Source organism: Astyanax mexicanus, chromosome 15 (genome assembly GCF_023375975.1).
Source record: "Astyanax mexicanus isolate ESR-SI-001 chromosome 15, AstMex3_surface, whole genome shotgun sequence".
In the NCBI taxonomy this organism is placed as follows: Eukaryota; Metazoa; Chordata; class Actinopteri; order Characiformes; family Acestrorhamphidae; genus Astyanax; species Astyanax mexicanus.
In genome coordinates, this window is record NC_064422.1 from 4,205,689 (window position 1) to 4,225,073 (window position 19,385).

At 38.7% G+C, this 19,385-nt stretch overlaps 1 protein-coding gene across 1 annotated transcript; it reads right to left on the reverse strand.

Moving 5' to 3' along the window:
- Window positions 1–269: 269 nt before the first annotated feature.
- On the reverse strand, window positions 270–19,023 carry rundc3ab (RUN domain containing 3Ab). Its single transcript, XM_022663018.2, has 11 exons — window positions 18,743–19,023; window positions 14,002–14,117; window positions 13,762–13,889; window positions 12,426–12,511; window positions 12,020–12,109; window positions 11,422–11,502; window positions 7,902–8,067; window positions 5,349–5,506; window positions 5,137–5,256; window positions 4,825–4,928; window positions 270–4,703 (listed from the first exon to the last, which is right to left on the reverse strand). Exons 1-11 carry the CDS (start codon window positions 18,796–18,798, stop codon window positions 4,561–4,563), a joined length of 1,248 nt encoding a protein of 415 aa, XP_022518739.1. The 5' UTR covers window positions 18,799–19,023; the 3' UTR covers window positions 270–4,560.
- Window positions 19,024–19,385: the final 362 nt, after the last annotated feature.

Consider the following 19,385-nt stretch of genomic DNA (forward strand, 5'->3'; position numbering starts at 1 on the left):
ATTATCAATTTGTGGCTTTTTGAGTAGCAAAGTATAATGATTCTCTTTGGCCAATCAGCGATTTGCAAGGGTTACACATCTCGTTTTAGCAATTCCCTGGCTTGAAACAACGAGCAATGAGGTATTAAAATATACCAAGTACTAAATCTGCCTAATAAAATAGAAAAAAATCTGGGTACTCGACGTGAGTAGTGTAGATACAATGCAGAGGAAAAGTACCACAAGACAAGACAGTGAGAGCCACACAAGAAGCAGCTGTGGCAAAAAGAAAGGGACAAAAAAGAGAGGCAGTTTTATTGCAGTTTAGAATGAAGAACAGCATAGTTGCCAGGGGCATAATAAATAACAGCCTTTTCAGTATAAATAAACTGTAAGTACATATTAAAAATTAATAAACGCTAAGATTTAAAACTGCCTAGCATCACCCTCGCTCATACACACACGCATATGGGCTTTATTCTACCTCTTTACACTGGAGCCGAGGGAAAACTACCTCACAATAAAAAGAATAAACTCATCCGTGTCTGATCATTCATTGCGCTTTTACAGGATAGGAGCTCCATTACTGTCCTTTCTGTTCATTCCAGGCTCAACACACAACAATGCTAACATGATGAGACAAATGCAACAATCTAATGTCAGACACACAAACCTACAGTACAGCAAAACAGTACGTGGTGCAGGTTATATATACTGGTCTGTAACAGTGCTGTATACACTGCATGTCCAAAAGTTCACAGACCCATTTCTCATCCAATATTCCTTCTGAAATTACAGGTAATAAAAGGCAGTCTTCCCATGTTTACTGCAGTAACAGCATTGACTCTTCCTGAAAGACTTTACACCAGATTCATACCAACAGGAGCATTAGTGAAATCTCACATCTCACGGATCAGCACTTTAACACCAGAGAGTACAGTTCCATCATACACCTGGCATTTGGTATAGTGACCTTAGACTCTTATGTAGCTGCTCCAGAATGCCCCATTCTACTGGCAATGCTTTATCTGAAGACACAAAACAAACATACCTTGGAAAATTGAATTAAATATCTTAATACATTGATTTTTTTGCTATAGCAAATTGGAGAAGATGAAATATTGTTAAAGTAAAGTTTTACACATACTTCTCCATTTTTAAATGTAACCTCAGTCAGTCAGAAAATTGAACTGATAAACGTTACACAGACCAACAGCAAAAAAATTTTGCGCTTAATCAGGTGAGAAAAAAAAAGCCCAGATGGCTAGCTTTAGCTGTTTCTGGTCATTGCTGGAACTGCCAAAAAATGGGTGGGAAGCAACTTCAGCACTGGAAAGTATTGTTAGCAGCTTCAAGGATTGAGTTTCCATGGCTGAGTAGCTGCTCACATACCTAAACATCATCTGGAGTGATGAAGAATTTTTCAATATCTGGCAGTTTGATGGACACATCTGGATTTGGTGGATCCAACCAATAAACTCTGGTAAAAGTCTGGGGTAGTTTAGAAAAGGTTTGGACAGATTCTGGGCTCATTTAGGGGATATCATAGATCACAGATATTGCAGACAATGTCGATTATAAAATATTGTTGATTCCAAATTTAAATTTGTTCATTTTTAACTGCACCACACTACACTACACAAACTACTGGGGACAGGAATACAGTGGGGGAGAGGGAAGGGCTGTTAGCACAGATGGAGGACCTGGCAGAAATAATTACTGACTAATCGACAAATTGGAAAAACAAATGCCAGATTAGTCAACTATCAAAAAAAAAAAAAACATTAATTGCAGCTCTCATCACCATGCTGTCAGTACCAGCACTCACTCCACAAAGCTGAGCTTATTACAGTCCCCTTGCTCCAGTCATTTCACAGTAATTCATCAAGTTAAAACAGTCACATTACAAAATTAACCAATCGTGTAAGCCCACACACAGCAATTGCCCCAGAGTCAGATTAAACAAACCCCAGTCCACCGATTTCAAGAGGAATAGAGACCATAGCTCTGGACTGTTCTTTCTCTTAAAATCAGCCTTCATACTTGACCAAATGTACTGAAATCCGTGGATCAAATGCTCTCAGGTCCATCAAGGCTAGGGTGAAAATGCCCTTAGTTCCAGTAAAGGCTCTTTTTCCAAACTGAACACTCCATAATGCTGTATAAAGTACCAAGATTGGTGTAGAAGAGCCTGACTGACCTGCACAGAACTCCATCTGACCTCAACCCTACTGAAAACCTTTCTGAGTAAACTAAAATACTGACTGCCTAACATCTGTGTCCAACCTCTTTAATGCTCCTGTGGTTGAATGAAAGTGAATTAATTAAATTAGTGTAAAAAAATCTGCTCAGAAGGGTAGAGGCAGCACTGCAGCAACGGGGGAAGCACCTACATAATACATATTCAAGCTTCAATTTGGAATGAGGTGTTCATGTATCCACATACTTTTGGCCATGTAGTGCAACGCACCCTCTCGTTTTATCATCCTGTGTGTACAGGCATTCCTTGTTTTTGTTGTACCACTGGCACGGCGATGCCCGTCTTTTGGCAGTTATAATGTATCACGGATATTGTCCACCTGTACCTGCTTAGATCTGAGGAGGAGGAGAAGGAAAAGGCAGTACCGCAGCTTTCTCATAGAACTTGACGTACAGGTCATTAGGTGATGGTGAAAGTGTACCGTAAAAAGTCAGATCAGGAGTGACTGGTGTCTCCTTGTGTCTCGAGCGTCTGCATGCAGTTTCAGAGGAAGACTGGACGAAGATCTCCCCTTTCTGAAAGGTTTCTGAACATTTTGGCCTGTGGGTTGTATGAAGTGAGTAGCTCAGAAACACAGATGCTGACTGACTGTAACGTGTCTATATGTGTGTGTGAATGTGTGTGTGTGTGTGTGCTGTTGTCTGCATCAGCATGGCTGTGTTTTGTTTATTTCTTAAAGGGAAGTGACACGGTAGGTGCTGGTAGATCAGGACCAAGTCAGTCGGTGCATAGTCTGCAGTCCAGGCAGCTAGAAAGAGCATGAGATGAGGGAAAACAGACAGCAAAGACATTCAGAGATGCACATAGACCGCGTTACAGTAAGTGCAGTCCAAACAGGAGGAAGGTGAGGCAAGCTAACATTGCTGCAGGTTGCACACATGCCTGGTTGCATAAAACACCTTAACAGAAGGTTGTATAAACCTTAAGGGACATTTTTTCCCTTCCCCATTAGAATGACATAAGTGCGTTGCATAAAATGACTTAACTAAGGGATCATGGTAAAGGATTTTACTGCAGTGTGTGAGGTGTTGGGTAAAGAAACAGATCATCAATGGCAAAAACATTTACTGAACACCGCTGTTAGAAAGCCAGTGTCGCTAACCTATCGATTTTGTAGCTAGATTTAGAGACTTCCAGACCCCACTTTTGTTTCAATTTTTTTTTTTAAATTAAAATCAAGTACTTCTCATAGGAAATAAATCTCCCCTGTTTTAGTTTATTCCCTATGAAAAACTCATTCATATTCTCAGTTTTTCGAAACATGACTGCAGGCATCTTAGATATGTGCCGCAACTGACCAAAAACACTCTTCATTGTGGGAAATAAACCCAACACCATTACCCCACCCCCTGTGCCCAGCACTCTTTACTCAAAGTACAGTCCCAGTCAAATGGTTGGACACACCCTCTCATTCATTGTTTCCCCCCCCCCATATTGTAAATGAATACTGAACTCATCCAGACGATGAAGGAACACATAAGGAATCATGTAGTAACTTAAAACTGTTAAACAAACCAAAATATTATGTGAAGCATTTAGATGCTCTTATCTGTGGTGCTGTTCAAATTCAAGTAATTAACTCTTGAGAAGTTCAGCACAGCTGTTAACTAAAAGCCTGAATTCCAGGTGACTCCACTACATAAAGCTGACTGAGAAAAATCAGCAAGATGTGCAAAACTGTCATTTAAGCAAGAGGAGTTACTTTGGAATGTTAAATATAAAACATATTCTGGTTTGTTTAAGATTTTTTTGTTTACTAAATAATTCCATATGTTTCTCTTCATATTTTGGATAACGTTAATATTAATCTGCAATCAGACATTACTGAAAAAACACTAAATTGAATGTGTGTTTAAACATTTTCTGGTTATAAACCTGCCCTTAAGGTGAGGTTCTGAGTTTGTTAAAAAGGGGAACAGACTGTTAAAGGACTTTATATAACACTATTAACATTTAAGGGTTTATGATGATTTCCCTTAGGAAAGCCCTTAGCTAACACTTAAGGCATTTTCATACAACATACTTATCTTTAAAGGACTGTTAAGGGCAATCTCGGGGAAAATTTACTTCAAGTGTTTTATACAACGAGGCACTGAAAATAAGCTCACCTCATTATGAACTAACCCTGTCCATCAAACCCAAAGTCATCCCATACTGCTGTGTTTATTTTCTTGAAGGAAAGAGCAAAGACACTAAAAGTGGAGAATGCTATCAGCAGATTTAGATAGGGCAAATGATCAGAATACAGTAGCCACAACAGTCTTTGGATGCCTTTGCTGACAAAATGTGTGTTAGTGTGTTAGATTAGACATTGGCACCCCCTAGCTAGGGGTAAGCGCAGGGCTGGGCTCGGCGCTAATGTTGACCAGGCACTCTGTGGACCTCAAGCTGGGCAGGGACTTGCAGCTGGGCAGTGAGGCCAGAGACCCGCACAGGCCCAGCATGGAGGGGGTGTAGTCTTTTTCTGTGAGAAAAGGGAGGGAGAGAAAGGGAGAAAAGAGACATTCATGAGACAGAAGTTTCACATTCTTGAAAATCTACACTAAATACTGGAACGCCTTTTTATCAAAGTTAAAAGGATTTACCTGCTGCACACCAAGGCTGGCCGTTCTGCTTCCCCTCGAGCTTCTGGGAATCGGAGTCCAGGCTAATGTGTGCTGAGAGAAGCTCAGGGCTGGGGAAACTTCCTCTGTGGGATTGCACATAAATGTTCACCTGGATTTTTTCACAATCATCACATGCTTTTTATGTTGTCATGTTTTATAATCGGGTTACTGCGCTTTCCTCCGAGTGCTGTGATCAGTAATGCTACATACTTTTAAAACAGGATTAGGCCAAACATTCACACATTCACACAGAAAATCATCACTCTACTAGAAGTGATTTCTCTGTCTCACCTGCGGTACAGTTTACTGTCCTCTTGGTTATTGTAGGTATGAAGCGATGGCCACTGGTTAACAAGAGGGATCGACATGTCCTTGGACAAAGGGTGAGATTCAACAGGAATCAGACTTGTCCTGAAATGCCACAGTATCACAGTACTAATTACTCACTGTATATCACATAGTACAGTATGATATTTCACACTTTTCACAGGGAGATTTCTCACAGTTGTTCTTGTAGTTCGAGTATGATGCTCTCTAGCTCTCTTTTCTCCTGATGGCTCTGAAGCTGCAGCTCTTCCAGCCTGGAACTCATTCGTTTATTCTCCGTCTCCACATTCTTCAGCTGGGACTCTCGCAGCCGCACCAGCTCCTCTAGATATCCCTGCGCAAACACAATGCACACACACAAACATAACACATTACACATGTGACAATAAATCTGAATTGATATCAAGGTAAGTGAGAGAAAGTGTTAAATGAAACAAATAAAGAACAAAGATCTTCTACATGTAAATGTTAAAAGTTGTAAACCTGAACTGAATGAAAATCAGTTTGGTCTGATTTTAAATAAACTATACTATGTTGGTGCCATCTAGGGTACAGTTGAGGCATTGATGCCCCTTTTACCACATTTAAATCTTCTGAACACACAAATGCATACATAAAACACAGATGCTGAGATGATTTATGTCTGAAACGAGGAATACAAAGTGTGGCATCCACAGGAGTGATTTTACTCTTACCTTACTTAATCTGAGCTCTCATAATTGAAATTTCCAGTTTGGTCTGAACCAAAAAGGTTGATGTGAAAGGCTGCTCAGACCAAATTAGGTCCAATCAAAAGAGGTGGTCTCAATCCAGATCAAACTGAACAATCGATTGCATTATGAATTGCATTGGTTGGCTTAGTGATTATATTCGCTGGTGATTATATACTTGTGGTAGGATGAGCTTGTTCATTCTGTAAATTAGAACTAGTCTAGAGTTTGGTGTTTTATTTTTAATAAATATTTAGATGTAAAATAAAGTAATAAATGTAGGATAATCACAGATTGTCCTTTGTGAACTATGTTCACGTACCAGTTGACTTTCAAAAAAGTAAAAATAAAAAAAACATGAATGCAAAATATAGAAAATAAAGCAATATTCATTTTATTGGGTTTTACATTATTTATAACAATATAAAAATGTAGAAAAATATACAAAGTCCAGGGTAACCGTATAATAAACAATACAATAAAGTTTGTGTCTCTTGATATAAAAAAAATAAGAACATCTTTTCTTCAGGTGCCAAGTCTAAAAACAAAAGGGACATACAATAATAGCATGCAGAGATACGCATGTAGAAAGAATTTCAGTTGGCCTTTTGCAGATACAATTGTAGAGGGGACCAAATTCTGGTGAATTTTTCTGAGTTCTGGTGCAACTCATAAGTAAATTTTTCCATAGGTTACCATTTGACAATCTGCTTTAACCACATCTTTTTGGAAGGAATGTCTGTTTTTGACCATAATAACAGGATACACTTTCTAGTGAGATAAAATAAAATATGTAAAAGACTAATGATGCACTTTTGGAGAGATGACAAATTGTATACCAGTTATTTTTTGTATGGCCAAATGAATTTCCTTTCAGTAATTCTGTAGTTTGACACATGACCAAAAACATGTAGACTGTACCCACTTCGGCAGAACATTTAAACCACATGTACCACAAGTACTAGGGAATAACCTGTGCAGGCGCACTGGGGTAAGACAGGGCTGAACTGGTAATCTGGCGTACCGGGCATTTTCTGGGTGGGCCGACAGTCCTCAGGGGCCGACGCTGTTTCTTCCCTTTTTTTGTAAGAGACCGGCCCACAATATAGAGGGGCGCGGCCCATTGGCCCATTTTCAATATAGACAGTGGACTGAACCAATCAGGATATAGGACGAATATAGGAGTGCAGACATAGACATCAGGTGGTGCTAAAGCACCACCAACTCTGCCCTTTATCAACCAAAGTGCCCTTTTGAAACATGTTTTTTTTAAAATATTATTATTATTAAGATTTTACTGAGGCCTATTTAAAACGATATTTTGAAAACCTGAGCGATTAAAAACGAGTGAAAACAGAATGCCCTGAAATCAGCTCGCACACACCCGACCTCTCTCTTCCTCTGTCACGTGACCCCGCACGGTCGTGTGCAAGGAACACTAGATGCGCTGCAACAGCAGCTCAGTTCAGCGAGTCTTCAGCACAGCACGCACTGCAACAGATAGACTTCTTCTCCCCCGTGTCCCACCAGCCAGGTAACATACACATCAAGTAAAATCAAAAGTCTGTAAAAAGTCTAAGTCTAAAAGTGTAAGTCTGAAATTTTGTTCATTGATATTAACAGAAGTACATTTAGGAAATATCCAATTACAAATATTTTAACCAGACTTCATCATCAAACGTTAATCCTAGATCCTTCTGTTGAATCTTATTTTTAATAAGAAAATAAGATTTCAATATATTTGTTAACTTTTTTAGACTAATAACATTAGATAGCACATTAATTTTGACAGCACTACTTATTATTAGTAGTATTAGTAGTGGATCCAGACCAATCAATGCCAATGTTGTTTGCCATGTTGCCTCAGTTGCTCGCTCTTGTCGCTTTACGCTACAACATCAGACAACTTCAACCATGTTTAACGCCACAGGCCATCCAACTCTTGGTATAAGTGGTGGTCATCTCACGCCCTGACTACATGTAGGACATGTAGACGTGTATCCAGACAGACTTACTAACCTTCTGCGCATTGACGATCTTAAACCTCTGCTCCATTCTGCGGCACTTGTTGCTCCAGCTCTCTTCATCAGTAACCAGAGGGATGTAGGGGTGCTCTGGGACGCTGTCATCACTGTTACTACTGTCCACACTGCGGCAGTCATCGTCGTCACTCAGGTAGTCATAGCTGCAGAACAAATAACAGCATTAGTGCTGAAATCACATAATTTCAAATGCTTAGTTTCTTATGATTTACTCAAAGGACCAGACAACATTTCAATATCAATCTTTATCGCAATCTAAAATATTTAAATACCAGTGATATCAGGGCTGCACCATATTAAATGTTTACATTGTGATATTTTATTGTTCTGCGTTATATATTGCAATATTACAGTTTACAGCAATTTTACCACATTTTGCCAGAAGTCAATGATTCAACACTGTGCATCAATGAATGGAGTAAAATGAATGTTATGATGTAGATAATGTCATGTAAAATATGAACAGTGTAAGCACATTGTGGTCTGCATTAATCCAGTAACCTATTAATAACTTATTATATGTTATAAGCTTCATAACAGATATGAGTTTGTTTGTGTTTTGTGCCACATCAGCAACATAATGGCTATATTATAGCATCAACAATGTTTATGACTTGAGCATCACAGAAACAAATCAGTTTCTTGATATGAAGGACTTCCAGAAAATTAAGTATTTTAGCTGGTGGAATCCTTTCAAACAGTTCTTTCATATTTGTAACCCTATAAAAGTAATTTCTGGTGAAGCCTGTTCGCCAACCAGGAGGTGGTGATGGGTAAGAGCAGTATGTCCAATTCGGCACCTAGTCACGATTGTCTGATCTTGTCTATTTAGGAAGTCCATATTGCATTTAATATTAATCATGATGAGGGATACTTAATACCGTTAATTTTGTGGATTGCTAAATCATTCATATTGACCTTTTTTCTACAGTGAACTTTGACTAGATGGTAGGCATCAGGTAGAAATCAAACAGCAGAACTTACTCTAGCTAATCAGCACAAGAACATCAGCCTGTTATTAAAGTCAGTGATCAATTCAGCTCAGAATTACAGTTTGCATCACTAGTTAGCCATCAGCCAGCTCCACTGAGACCGGCCATCTGTTTACCTAGTTTGAGTGAATTATAGCCATATTCCACTTATCATATCAAACCCTAGAGCCTACTAATCTAACCAGCACAGCGCCATCCATCTGTTATCAAACCCCAGAACCTACTAATCTAACCAGCACAGCTCCATCCATCTGTTATTAAACATCAGAACCTACTAATCTAACCAGCACAGCTCCATCCATCTGTTATTAAACATCAGAACCTACTAATCTAACCAGCACAGCACCACCCATCTGTTATCAAACCCCAGAACCTATTAATCTAACCAGCACAGCTCCATCCATCTGTTATCAAACCCCAGAACCTACTAATCTAACCAGCACAGCTCCATCCATCTGTTATCAAATCCTAGAACCTACTAATCTAACCGGCACAGCACCATCCATCTATTATCAAACCCCAGAACCTACTAATCTAACCAGCACAGCACCATCCATCTGTTATCAAACCCCAGAACCTACTAATCTAACCAGCACAGGACCATCAATCTGTTATCAAACCCCAGAACCTACTAATCTAACCAGCACAGCACCACCCATCTGTTATCAAACCCCAGAACGTACTAATCTAACCAGCACATCACCACCCATCTGTTATCAAACCCCAGAACGTACTAATCTAACCAGCACAGCAACATCCATCTGTTATCAAACCCCAGAACCTACTAATCTAACCAGCACAGCATCATCCATCTGTTATCAAACCCCAGAACCTACTAAACAGTAAAGCGGTGGCTTTATAATTTTCATATCAATAACAGAATTATGTTGTATTGACCAATAATAAGAACGGTATCTTGATCATTTTTGGCCATATTGTCCGGCACTATTTACAAGTACGTCTGCCTTCTTGCTCAGATCATATTAGTCAAAACAACACATATCTCAGTACACTCAATACAGGCCTAGATGTTGAATGCATGCAAAAAGCCCATGGAATAATTGTACTTGGTTTTCCTGTGTAAAATAAACCCTGACACTGCAGGGATTTGAAACAGTGGCGGGATCTGATTACACATGATCCCATTATAGCAGAATCAGAGATAACATGCAGCCAGTTGCGGATATGGCAGGCCTTTTTCCTCTTCCATCCTGTTATTATATGGTTACACCAAAGTAAAATGGAACAGATAATAGAACAGTTACAGTGTGGCCAATCAGCAGCTACTGTACATGTAGAGGTACTGACCAAGCATTTGTGCTTCCTGTGGATCAGTGTGGGAGAACTATGCATGACTGCAGATGTGCACATACATGGTGGACCTGTGAAGTAGAGGTTTCTAATAAAAGGGCCAGTGAGTGGAGGCACCAAGTAGGAGTTCCTAATAAAGTGGCCAGGGAGTGGAGGCACAAGGTGGGAGTTTCTAATGAAGTGGCCAGAGAGAGGAGTGACCAAGTAGGTGTTTCTAAAAAAGTGGCCAGTGAGTCTAAAGCAAAAAGTAGGGGTTTCTAATAAAGTGGCCAGTGAGAGGAAGCACAAGATAGGTGTTTCTACTAAAGTGGCCAGTGAGTGTGAAGCAAAAGTAGAGTTTTTTTTCTTAAATGGCCAGAGAGTGGAAACACTAGGTAAGTGACTGTGAGTGGAGGTGTTTCTAAAAAAGTGACCAGAGAAAGAAGTGACCAAGTAGGAGTTTCTAATAAAGTGGCCAGTGAGCGTGAAGCAAAACATAGGGGTTTCTAATAAAGTGGCCAGTGAGTGGAGGCAAAAGGTGGGTGTTTCTACTAAAGTGGCCAGTGAATGAGAAGCAAAAGGTAGGGGGTTCTAATAAAGTGGCCATGTAAGTGTGAAGCAAAGGATGGTAGGGGTTTCTAATAAAGTGGCCAGAGAAAGAAGTCATCAAGTAGGAGTTTCTAATAAAGTGGCCAGTGAGTGGAGGCACAAGGTGGGTGTTTCTAAAAAGTGTCCATTGAGTGGAGGTACCAAGCGGGTGTTTCTAATAAAGTGGCCAGAGAAAGAAGTGACCAAGTAGGAGTTTCTAATAAAGTGGCCAATGAGTGGAGGCACCAAGTAAATGTTTCAAATAAAGTGGCCAGTGAGTGGAGGAACCAAGTAGGAGTTTCTAGTAAAGCTGCCAGTTATTGTAGGCACCAAGTAAATGTTTCTAATAAAGTGGCCAGTGAGTGGAGGAACCAAGTAGGAGTTTCTAGTAAAGCTGCCAGTTATTGTAGGCACCAATTCTAATAAATTGACCATTATTGAGCACATACTCTAAGTTTCATGACGGTAAATTCTGTAGTATTTTTGAGAAATTAATGGAAATACATCATCTTGTATAAAATATAATTTAGAACAGAAATACCCCACATGTAATGATGTAAACCATTGTCTATCGATGGAAGGTAGATAGAGGAAAGTGTCTGTGAAAGAATACAGTAAGAATCTTACCTCTGTGTGAACTTTAAGTAAGGCGTGTAATCAATCACTGCCTCGGATTTACCGTCCAGAGCTTCTCCCTTCAGACAGAAACTAAAAGGACACACACAACGGCAATGAGAACCTCAGCACACTTCAGTCCACCAAGCCTCCATAGTGCTGTCTCTATTACAGGGAGGCTGTAATTAAATTCCTTGTGATGCCACAGTCACAGTATGTCTCACTGGGATTGGGGCGTATGGCCCTCCTTCTCCCCGTCTATGTACTGTATGCGACACACTTTTAACACATAACTTGTTGACCCCTGGGCCCAGATATATAAACAGCCTGTGTATAACCCTGATTATATTAAGGGTATAAATCAGGGTTATACCAAGAGAAATTGAACTTAGGTGTGATAAACCACATTTAAGTTGGTCTTTGACTAATATTTAAAAGTGTTTGATGATATGAAAGATTTAAGAGTAAAAACATGTAAAAAAGAAGAAAAACACTTTTACAAATCAATGTACAATAATAAAGTGGAGAGCACCCTACTGTCAGTATCGTATGTTAAAAGCAAAACCTATCAACATTCAGTAAAAATCATCCCTTTCTTTTCTCCTCTCACCTGAAATCAATCGCTCCGAGTCCAATAAGCATACCGGTCAGCACAGAAGCTTCCTCTCTTAACATGATGGCCCCTTCATCGTAGAACCTCCTTTAGAAAGCATATGATGTTATTACTGCTGACTATTGTCATGTTTTACTATTTACTATTATTTAAAACATTATAATTTATGATAAATATGTCTTGTTCTTCACTTAATTTTACTCATAATTTACTCATTGCTATGTAGGCTACTATATACAGATGGGGCAGAGCAAATCTGCACCTCTCGTTCAAAATATCTGTGTATTGTGCTCTTTTATTGAACACAGAACTAACCTGGGGCTGCACAGTTAACACATTAAAAGCTGACCATCACTTCACCTGTATATGTACAGTCTTCCATGTGCTTTTACTAAGATCTTACCTGGTGGTTCGGCTGTCTCTCAGAGCAGTGGCAATGTATTCAGACAGACGCTTCTCCATCAGTGCCACCCTTATCCATGCTCTGCCCTGCAGACACAACAACAAAGGGTTTGTACAGCACAGCGTCTTATAAAATGAAATTTTAGAGCAGGGCCTTTTTATGCTGGTTGCTATTTCACCTGCAGATTTTGCAGCAATCAGTCTGACTGTCTATTCTTTTAAAGCCAACCTCTGCATTCACCTTCTTTGGTCGACCCTGGAGAGGTCTGTTCTGAGAGGAACCCGTCCTATTGAACTGCTGTATGGTCTTGGCCACTGTGCTGCAGCTCAGTTTCAGGGTGTTTAGGCCATATTTATGTAGAGTTCTTTGCCATGAGGTGCCACATTAATCACTCACACCTGCAACCTTGTAACACTAATACGTCAAAATGCAATGTGGAGGTAAATTACTAATTGTGCACAATTTGGCCATTTCACTTAGAGGTGTACTCACTTTTATTGCCAGGGGTTTAGATGTTAATGGCTGTGTGTTGAATTATTTTGAGGACAGATAAAATTTACACTGTTATACAAGCTGTACGCTGACTACCTTACATTGTATCAAAGTGTCATATTTTCAGAGTTGTCCCATGAAAAGATATAATAAAGTATTTTCAAATGTGTAAGGGGTCTATTTATTTTTTTTGAGCCTGTATATGGTGCATCCATATTTGCTTGTAAAATGTTAAATATGATACATGCGTTTATAGTAAAAAAGTAGAGACTTATGGACAGATACCCTTAAAAACCTGACATGCAGCACTCTGTGCTCCAGTTTTCTATCACTATACAAAATAAGCTCCGTGCTTTCTTTACTGTTGGATGCTCTATGATGGCCAATGAGTCAGTAAGTTTCTGAGATAGCAATGAAAACTATAAGCCACCAACAGTTCATCTTAAGGTCTGTGGGAGAAAGTAAGGTCACCTGGAAGTTGGTTTTTGGTCTGATGAGACCATAAAGTAGCTTTTTGGGCATCAAACTATATTTAATTAACACCAGTCACTGCACATCAAAACTGTGACGCATATTCTTAAAAGCGTACATTTTGGTTGCCTCTCTCACTAGATAAATTCTTGTAAATTATTTTCATTTGTGAGTACAGCCTGCTGTAGGAAGATTTAAGTGTTATGTAATGTCATGTAATATTATTTATGTTAATGTCAAATAAATGCAATGACACCAGTAAGAAATTTCATAATTATTAAAGAGCTGATGAGATTGGTGGAGTCCTAGCTACAAGATGGGAATTGGAAATTACTTAATCAGGTCAAATTTGGTGGGGGGGTTTGGGGCCCACCTTTGCTCTGGAGGAGTTGATGTTCTCCATGTTCTCGATGCTGCCGATGCAGTTGTTCTGGAGTTTGCTGCAGGCCAGACGTATGAAGTCCCAGAAACTGCGCTGGCCATCGAACCAGCTACCCGAACCTGTCAGAGAGCACACAGAAACATAATAATTTACAGTATTACGTTTGCACTCAATCTTCTTAAGTAGAAACCACATAAACAGATTGTTCCTTTTCAAACCAAACTTACACACCTTTAAAACGGTGGCTGAGGATGTGTTCGAGGATGGCGGCGAAGTTGATGAACTCCTCGGATGAGTCGTCTATGGGTTCGGCCGTGTACTTCTCCAGCAGTGTCTTCACTGAAAACCTGCCACACAAACAGTGTAATTAATGAGTTCACAAAAGCTCAACTGCAACATTGAGACCTCTCTGAACTGATGGAAAATCAATCACATTAAACTGGCACTCCTTCCCTTTGGTATGCAGCGGGAAGAAAGAGTCCAATGTTATTAATACACAGGATGAAATATTATATCATTATGTGACTCAGTAGTTAAAGGTAGCAGTAGGTGTCTAACTGTGAGTTAGTGACTGGCTTTATGCAGTGGGAGAAAACATGAATAATGTTTTATTTTCCTGTAGCATCTTATGCTTCCCTTAACATTAAGAGCTGGACAGTAAATTAAACAAATATGTTAAATATGTTAAAAAAAAGTCCTTATATCTTTTGTATTTAACCCAGTCAAAGCTGATAAAGTGACAAGTGATAAAATAAATACATTTATTGCAACAGTATTATGTGTGATTAATCACACTTTTTCTTCCACTTAAGTCACTTATTAAGTTTTTAATACTAGGTATTTAAATATTTTAAATATTTTTTGTGATTAATTATACTTATAATTAACTTATAAATTATTTTTTTTTTATAAATGCAGGTACATCCCTGTATGTTTGGAAGAGACTGAAGGACTGGGGCCTTTTTACTATAATATATTATCTAAGGGCAGGTTTGATGCTTTTTTAAAATTGGAATATTGTAATTTTCTGAGTTAAAGTTTAAGAGTGAGATATTTAATGGAGGCAATAAATGCTAGAGTAGCTCCATATTCCACATTTAACAACCAGAACGCAGGAAATGTGCCAGCAGCTGTGCATATGTGCATGCGATAGAGAGGGAGAGAGAGTCTAAACTTTAGCAGAAATTAAAAAAATAATAATCCTTTAAAAATTTAGACTCTAGAGCAATGAAAGAAAGTTCAATAAGTTTCAATAGCTTGACAGGCCTATTGATATTTGATCAAAAGTTTGCTTTTATAGTTTTTCTAGCTACTATAAGTTAAAGAATTCTGGTTAGCATGACAGATGACGAAACAAAAGGAAAAAGTGGGATATCCCAATCCAGTCCAGTGGATAGCCACCTGGGCCAATCTAAGCATTTTTTAAAGGATCTGTAATTGGCTACTTGTTTTCCATTCCAGGTCTGAGATTCAATTTTAACCATAGTGTTCAGTGACCCATCTGGTGTCCTCAGGGCACCCTTATTGGATTTTACTGGCCAGTCAGCAGCACTGAAGAGAGTTCTCAGAAGGTACATAAAGAGTTTAGTTAGTAAATATAGAGTTTATCTGTAGTGTGGAACTATCTTTCAGTGGAGCATGAACACATAGCATAATATCTGAAACTATAAAAAAAAAACTCACAGAAATGCTCTGTTTTACTGATGGGAGAACCACACATGCTAATGCTAGCACACTATGAAACAATTATTTCATATCAGTAGTCAAAAAATAACAACAGATAGGAGTCCAGAGTGTTTACCACTACACACACGCACACACACACACACACACACAAAACCTGATTTGACCTCAGTGTTTTAAGGAATTAATTGCTGAATTAGGTTGTAATGGCCAGCATTGCTTGTTTCTTTTCCAGTATACAATAAATATGTCAGCAAGTATCAGTTTAAATTATTGGCCAAATCCACCTGGTGCAGAAAATTCTAAAACAACAATTATCGATAACAATATAGTTTTGATACCATTGTGCATTCCCTATATTCTATTTTATTCTATATTATTATTAGTAGTAGAATTATTATTTATTTATTATTATTATTATTATTATTAATATTGTTATCATCTGTATCAGCTGATATTAAGAGACTTGAATAAGATAGGGAGGGGAAATAATTTAATCATGACATCACTAGCAAAAACCTGCTCCTCTGTTTACTATTAAGCAGATGCTGAACAAGAATGGTCATTTTGGAAGAACCACACAAAGAAAGTTGGTCTTTTTGTGGAGTCCTGTTCATTTTAAACCCCTTTGCAGCTTATCTCAATTTGCCCCTAGTCAATTTGAATGTTTAACAATGCTTCTGGTAAAAGGTTCTATAGACAGATGAAACTTTATTGAACAGACGTACTAAAACTAAAACCTCATTCCAAATGTAATGTAAGGTGTTATGGCATGACCTAAAGAGGTGTGTGCAGGCAGGGCTTCCTAAAAATACCAAATCAAATACTACATTTGCATGGAGAATTGATCAGAAACTCTTACTCTACACTGTGGAAACCTTATTTGCAGCTACAGTACACATTTGGTGGAGGTGACTGTTGATAAAATGTTGCTTTTTGTAGCCTGCAATGTGGATTTTTACTTAGAGTTCTCACAAGATACAAGACATAAACAATATGAGTGTGTTTCATTAGTTTAGTTAGATTGTGTTCATCTGAAAAATGTGACTTTGGCATTTGTATTAGTAGTCAATTACTTTTTTTCCTTTTAATAATATAACATCATGGATCACATGGTTAAAAAGTAAAATGTTCAGGTCCAGTAAATGCCTAGGAGTCACTGGCTGGATCATTGCGTCAGCAGCAAGTACACTGACGAGAACATCAGTCAATTCAAATCCATTAACGAAGACCTGGAGCCCACATCACACTACACGTGAGAGAGAGTCAGACACTGCACAGCCAAGTCATGCTTTAAACAAAGGGGGTTATAAAAGCCAGTAACCAGAACCAGAAGCAAGAAGCGCACATGACATCACTGACTGTTGTTCTGTGGGCAACAATGTCCCCTTCAGCAGCAGGCGACCACGTCCAAAACAGCACAACAATGCCAGCCAAGCCTTCAATCATTAAACAGGCCTTTAAACAGACTTCAAAATACTGATTATTGGGAGAAACAAAGACACTGGATTTGTCCAGTTAAAAATACTGGACAACAAAATTGCAAATGTAAAAAAACACAGTAACTTTATTAGGTCCAAACTGCGTAAGAACTGGGCTTTCTTTAGAATTATTGTGAACCTTCTTAATAAACGTATCTTCCATCAGAGAAACTTGCTATTTTTTTCTACTATTTAGTTTGCTAAAGCTGCAAACTAATGTCAGTTGTACACATGAACATTGTTAGATGCTGCCCCTCCATAAAAATTTGTTAGTAATTTAAATGGTCAGTTCTTTCATATGGATATTATTTAACTCGTCACAATGTACTGAAAAAATAATGCCATGGACCTGGGCGAGGCACTGCCTGCCTGTAAAATGGCTGGGTCTTAAAGTGGGTCAAGTTATTGTCAAAAAGAACCCTGAGTATTCACAAGATTGTTAACATAGCTCCGCCCTCTCTTTGAGTCTGAGCAACCAAAAGAGGACTATCAAACTATCCAAATATTCACTAAGTTATTTTATTGTGTACTTTGTGTGATATTGGGGATAGCGTTCGTCTGAGTCCTGGTTCCTCCTAGGATTTTTTCCTCTTAGTATGAGGGGGGTTTTGTGACAACATTTAGTTGTAAACAGCACTATATGAATAAAATGTAATTTAATTTAATTTAAAATTGAGCTGCAATTCAAAAGAAAAAACTAAAAAGCGCAGCCAGAGACTGCACAACCTCCCCTGCACAGCTTCTCCAATTTAAGGGTGTATGTGTTGTCATTAAAACTATGATAATATGAACAAAGTTAATTATTATATTATGACAACAAAGTTTACAGAGGGGTCTAAAGAGTGCCTTTTGGCAGATTTTGAGGAGTGACTTGTAGAGTAGGCTACATAAAGCTTAGACTGGAGGTGTATACAATATTTAGACAAATTTGTCATGTTTTGTTTTAAAGGAACTATTAGCTAGCATCCTAGATAAGCTCATTAGCTTGGTAGCTAAGTGAAGGAGAAAGGATTGTGTGTAACACTAATAAAGAAATGTAATATATTCATACAATGATGAAAAAACAGGAATAAAATGATTACAGAAGTCTATAAACAATAATAATAAATCATAATATAGCTCTATAAATAAAAAAGAAACAATGCCAACACAGTTAGCTAGGTTAGCTAGCTAGCAGGCTAAGCTAACTCCCATTATCTCAGCTGCCAACTCCCCGCCGCTAGCCGTTACCGCTCGTCCTTGCCCAGAGAAGGTTGTCGTCATAGTAACGACATCATCCGGGCAACGGTCCCCACCCCACCTGTTTTCAGAAAGGTCCCGCCTCTCTTGTTCTACGATTGGCTGATGGATCCTACTGCTGCACAGAGCCATTATGATTTGCTTGGACGGTTCGCAAGCCTAACCGACCGGCCAATCGTGAAGCAGATAAGGCGGGACATAAGGCAGAAAACGGGTGGGAAGTAAAATGTTACTAACGCCCTACCGCAATAACAGTGCCTGAATCAACCTGACACAGCCTGCCTGCCTCGATACGAGCTTAAAATAAATGATAACATTAATTTAATTTCCCAATGCACGAAATATATAATTATATATATAATAGTATCAAACATTTAGCTATGTAAATACATATATAATCAATAGGTTAATAATAAAAACAGGCATAACAGCAAACACAGCCCAGCATCCCCCAAACGCAGACACATCTATATATAAATATGTTCCTCCTGATAACTGAAATATAACCAAAGCCAATATTTATACATTTTTAAAATCCAAAATTAGCAAAACAAGGCAGAAGAACCTACCTGCACACGGTCAGGAGGTTCCTCCTTTCCACTGCTGTGCTCCTCTTCGCCTCCATTTCTCACTAAACACACACACACACACACTACATATACAAACAATAAACACACACACTACACATACACACACTCTCACTACACACAGACATCACACAGCCATACTCGCTCTAAGAGTCACGCTATCCTGTGTAAAGCGGCATCATTAAACACGCCTAAATCAAAAATCTCTACTGTAGATATATAGTGCACTATAAAGCAGCTGTCCAGCTCTCCGCCTCTGATTGGCTGCCTCTCCTTACTGGGCGGGATCGAGACAGGGCGGCCCCGCCCCGGCGGTGACGCCACGATGACATAATCTCATCTCGTCACAAAAAGTCAGCAGAAAACGTCAAAAACTGGTTAAATTATTTATTTACGGGTCGTTTTGTGTCTTTCAATGAAATTGCAGAGGGTAATCAGTGCTTTCTAAAAAAAAAAAACAATGCAGTAAACTGTACTGATCTTTTATGTCAGTCATTACTGCTGATGAAAATATGCAAAATATAAAACGGGATTTTTTTTTTCACCATATTTCAAGGATTCAATGGATTCAAGGAGACTTTTTTTTGTCATTAAATGTGGTACATGAGGTGGAACAAAATTGTAA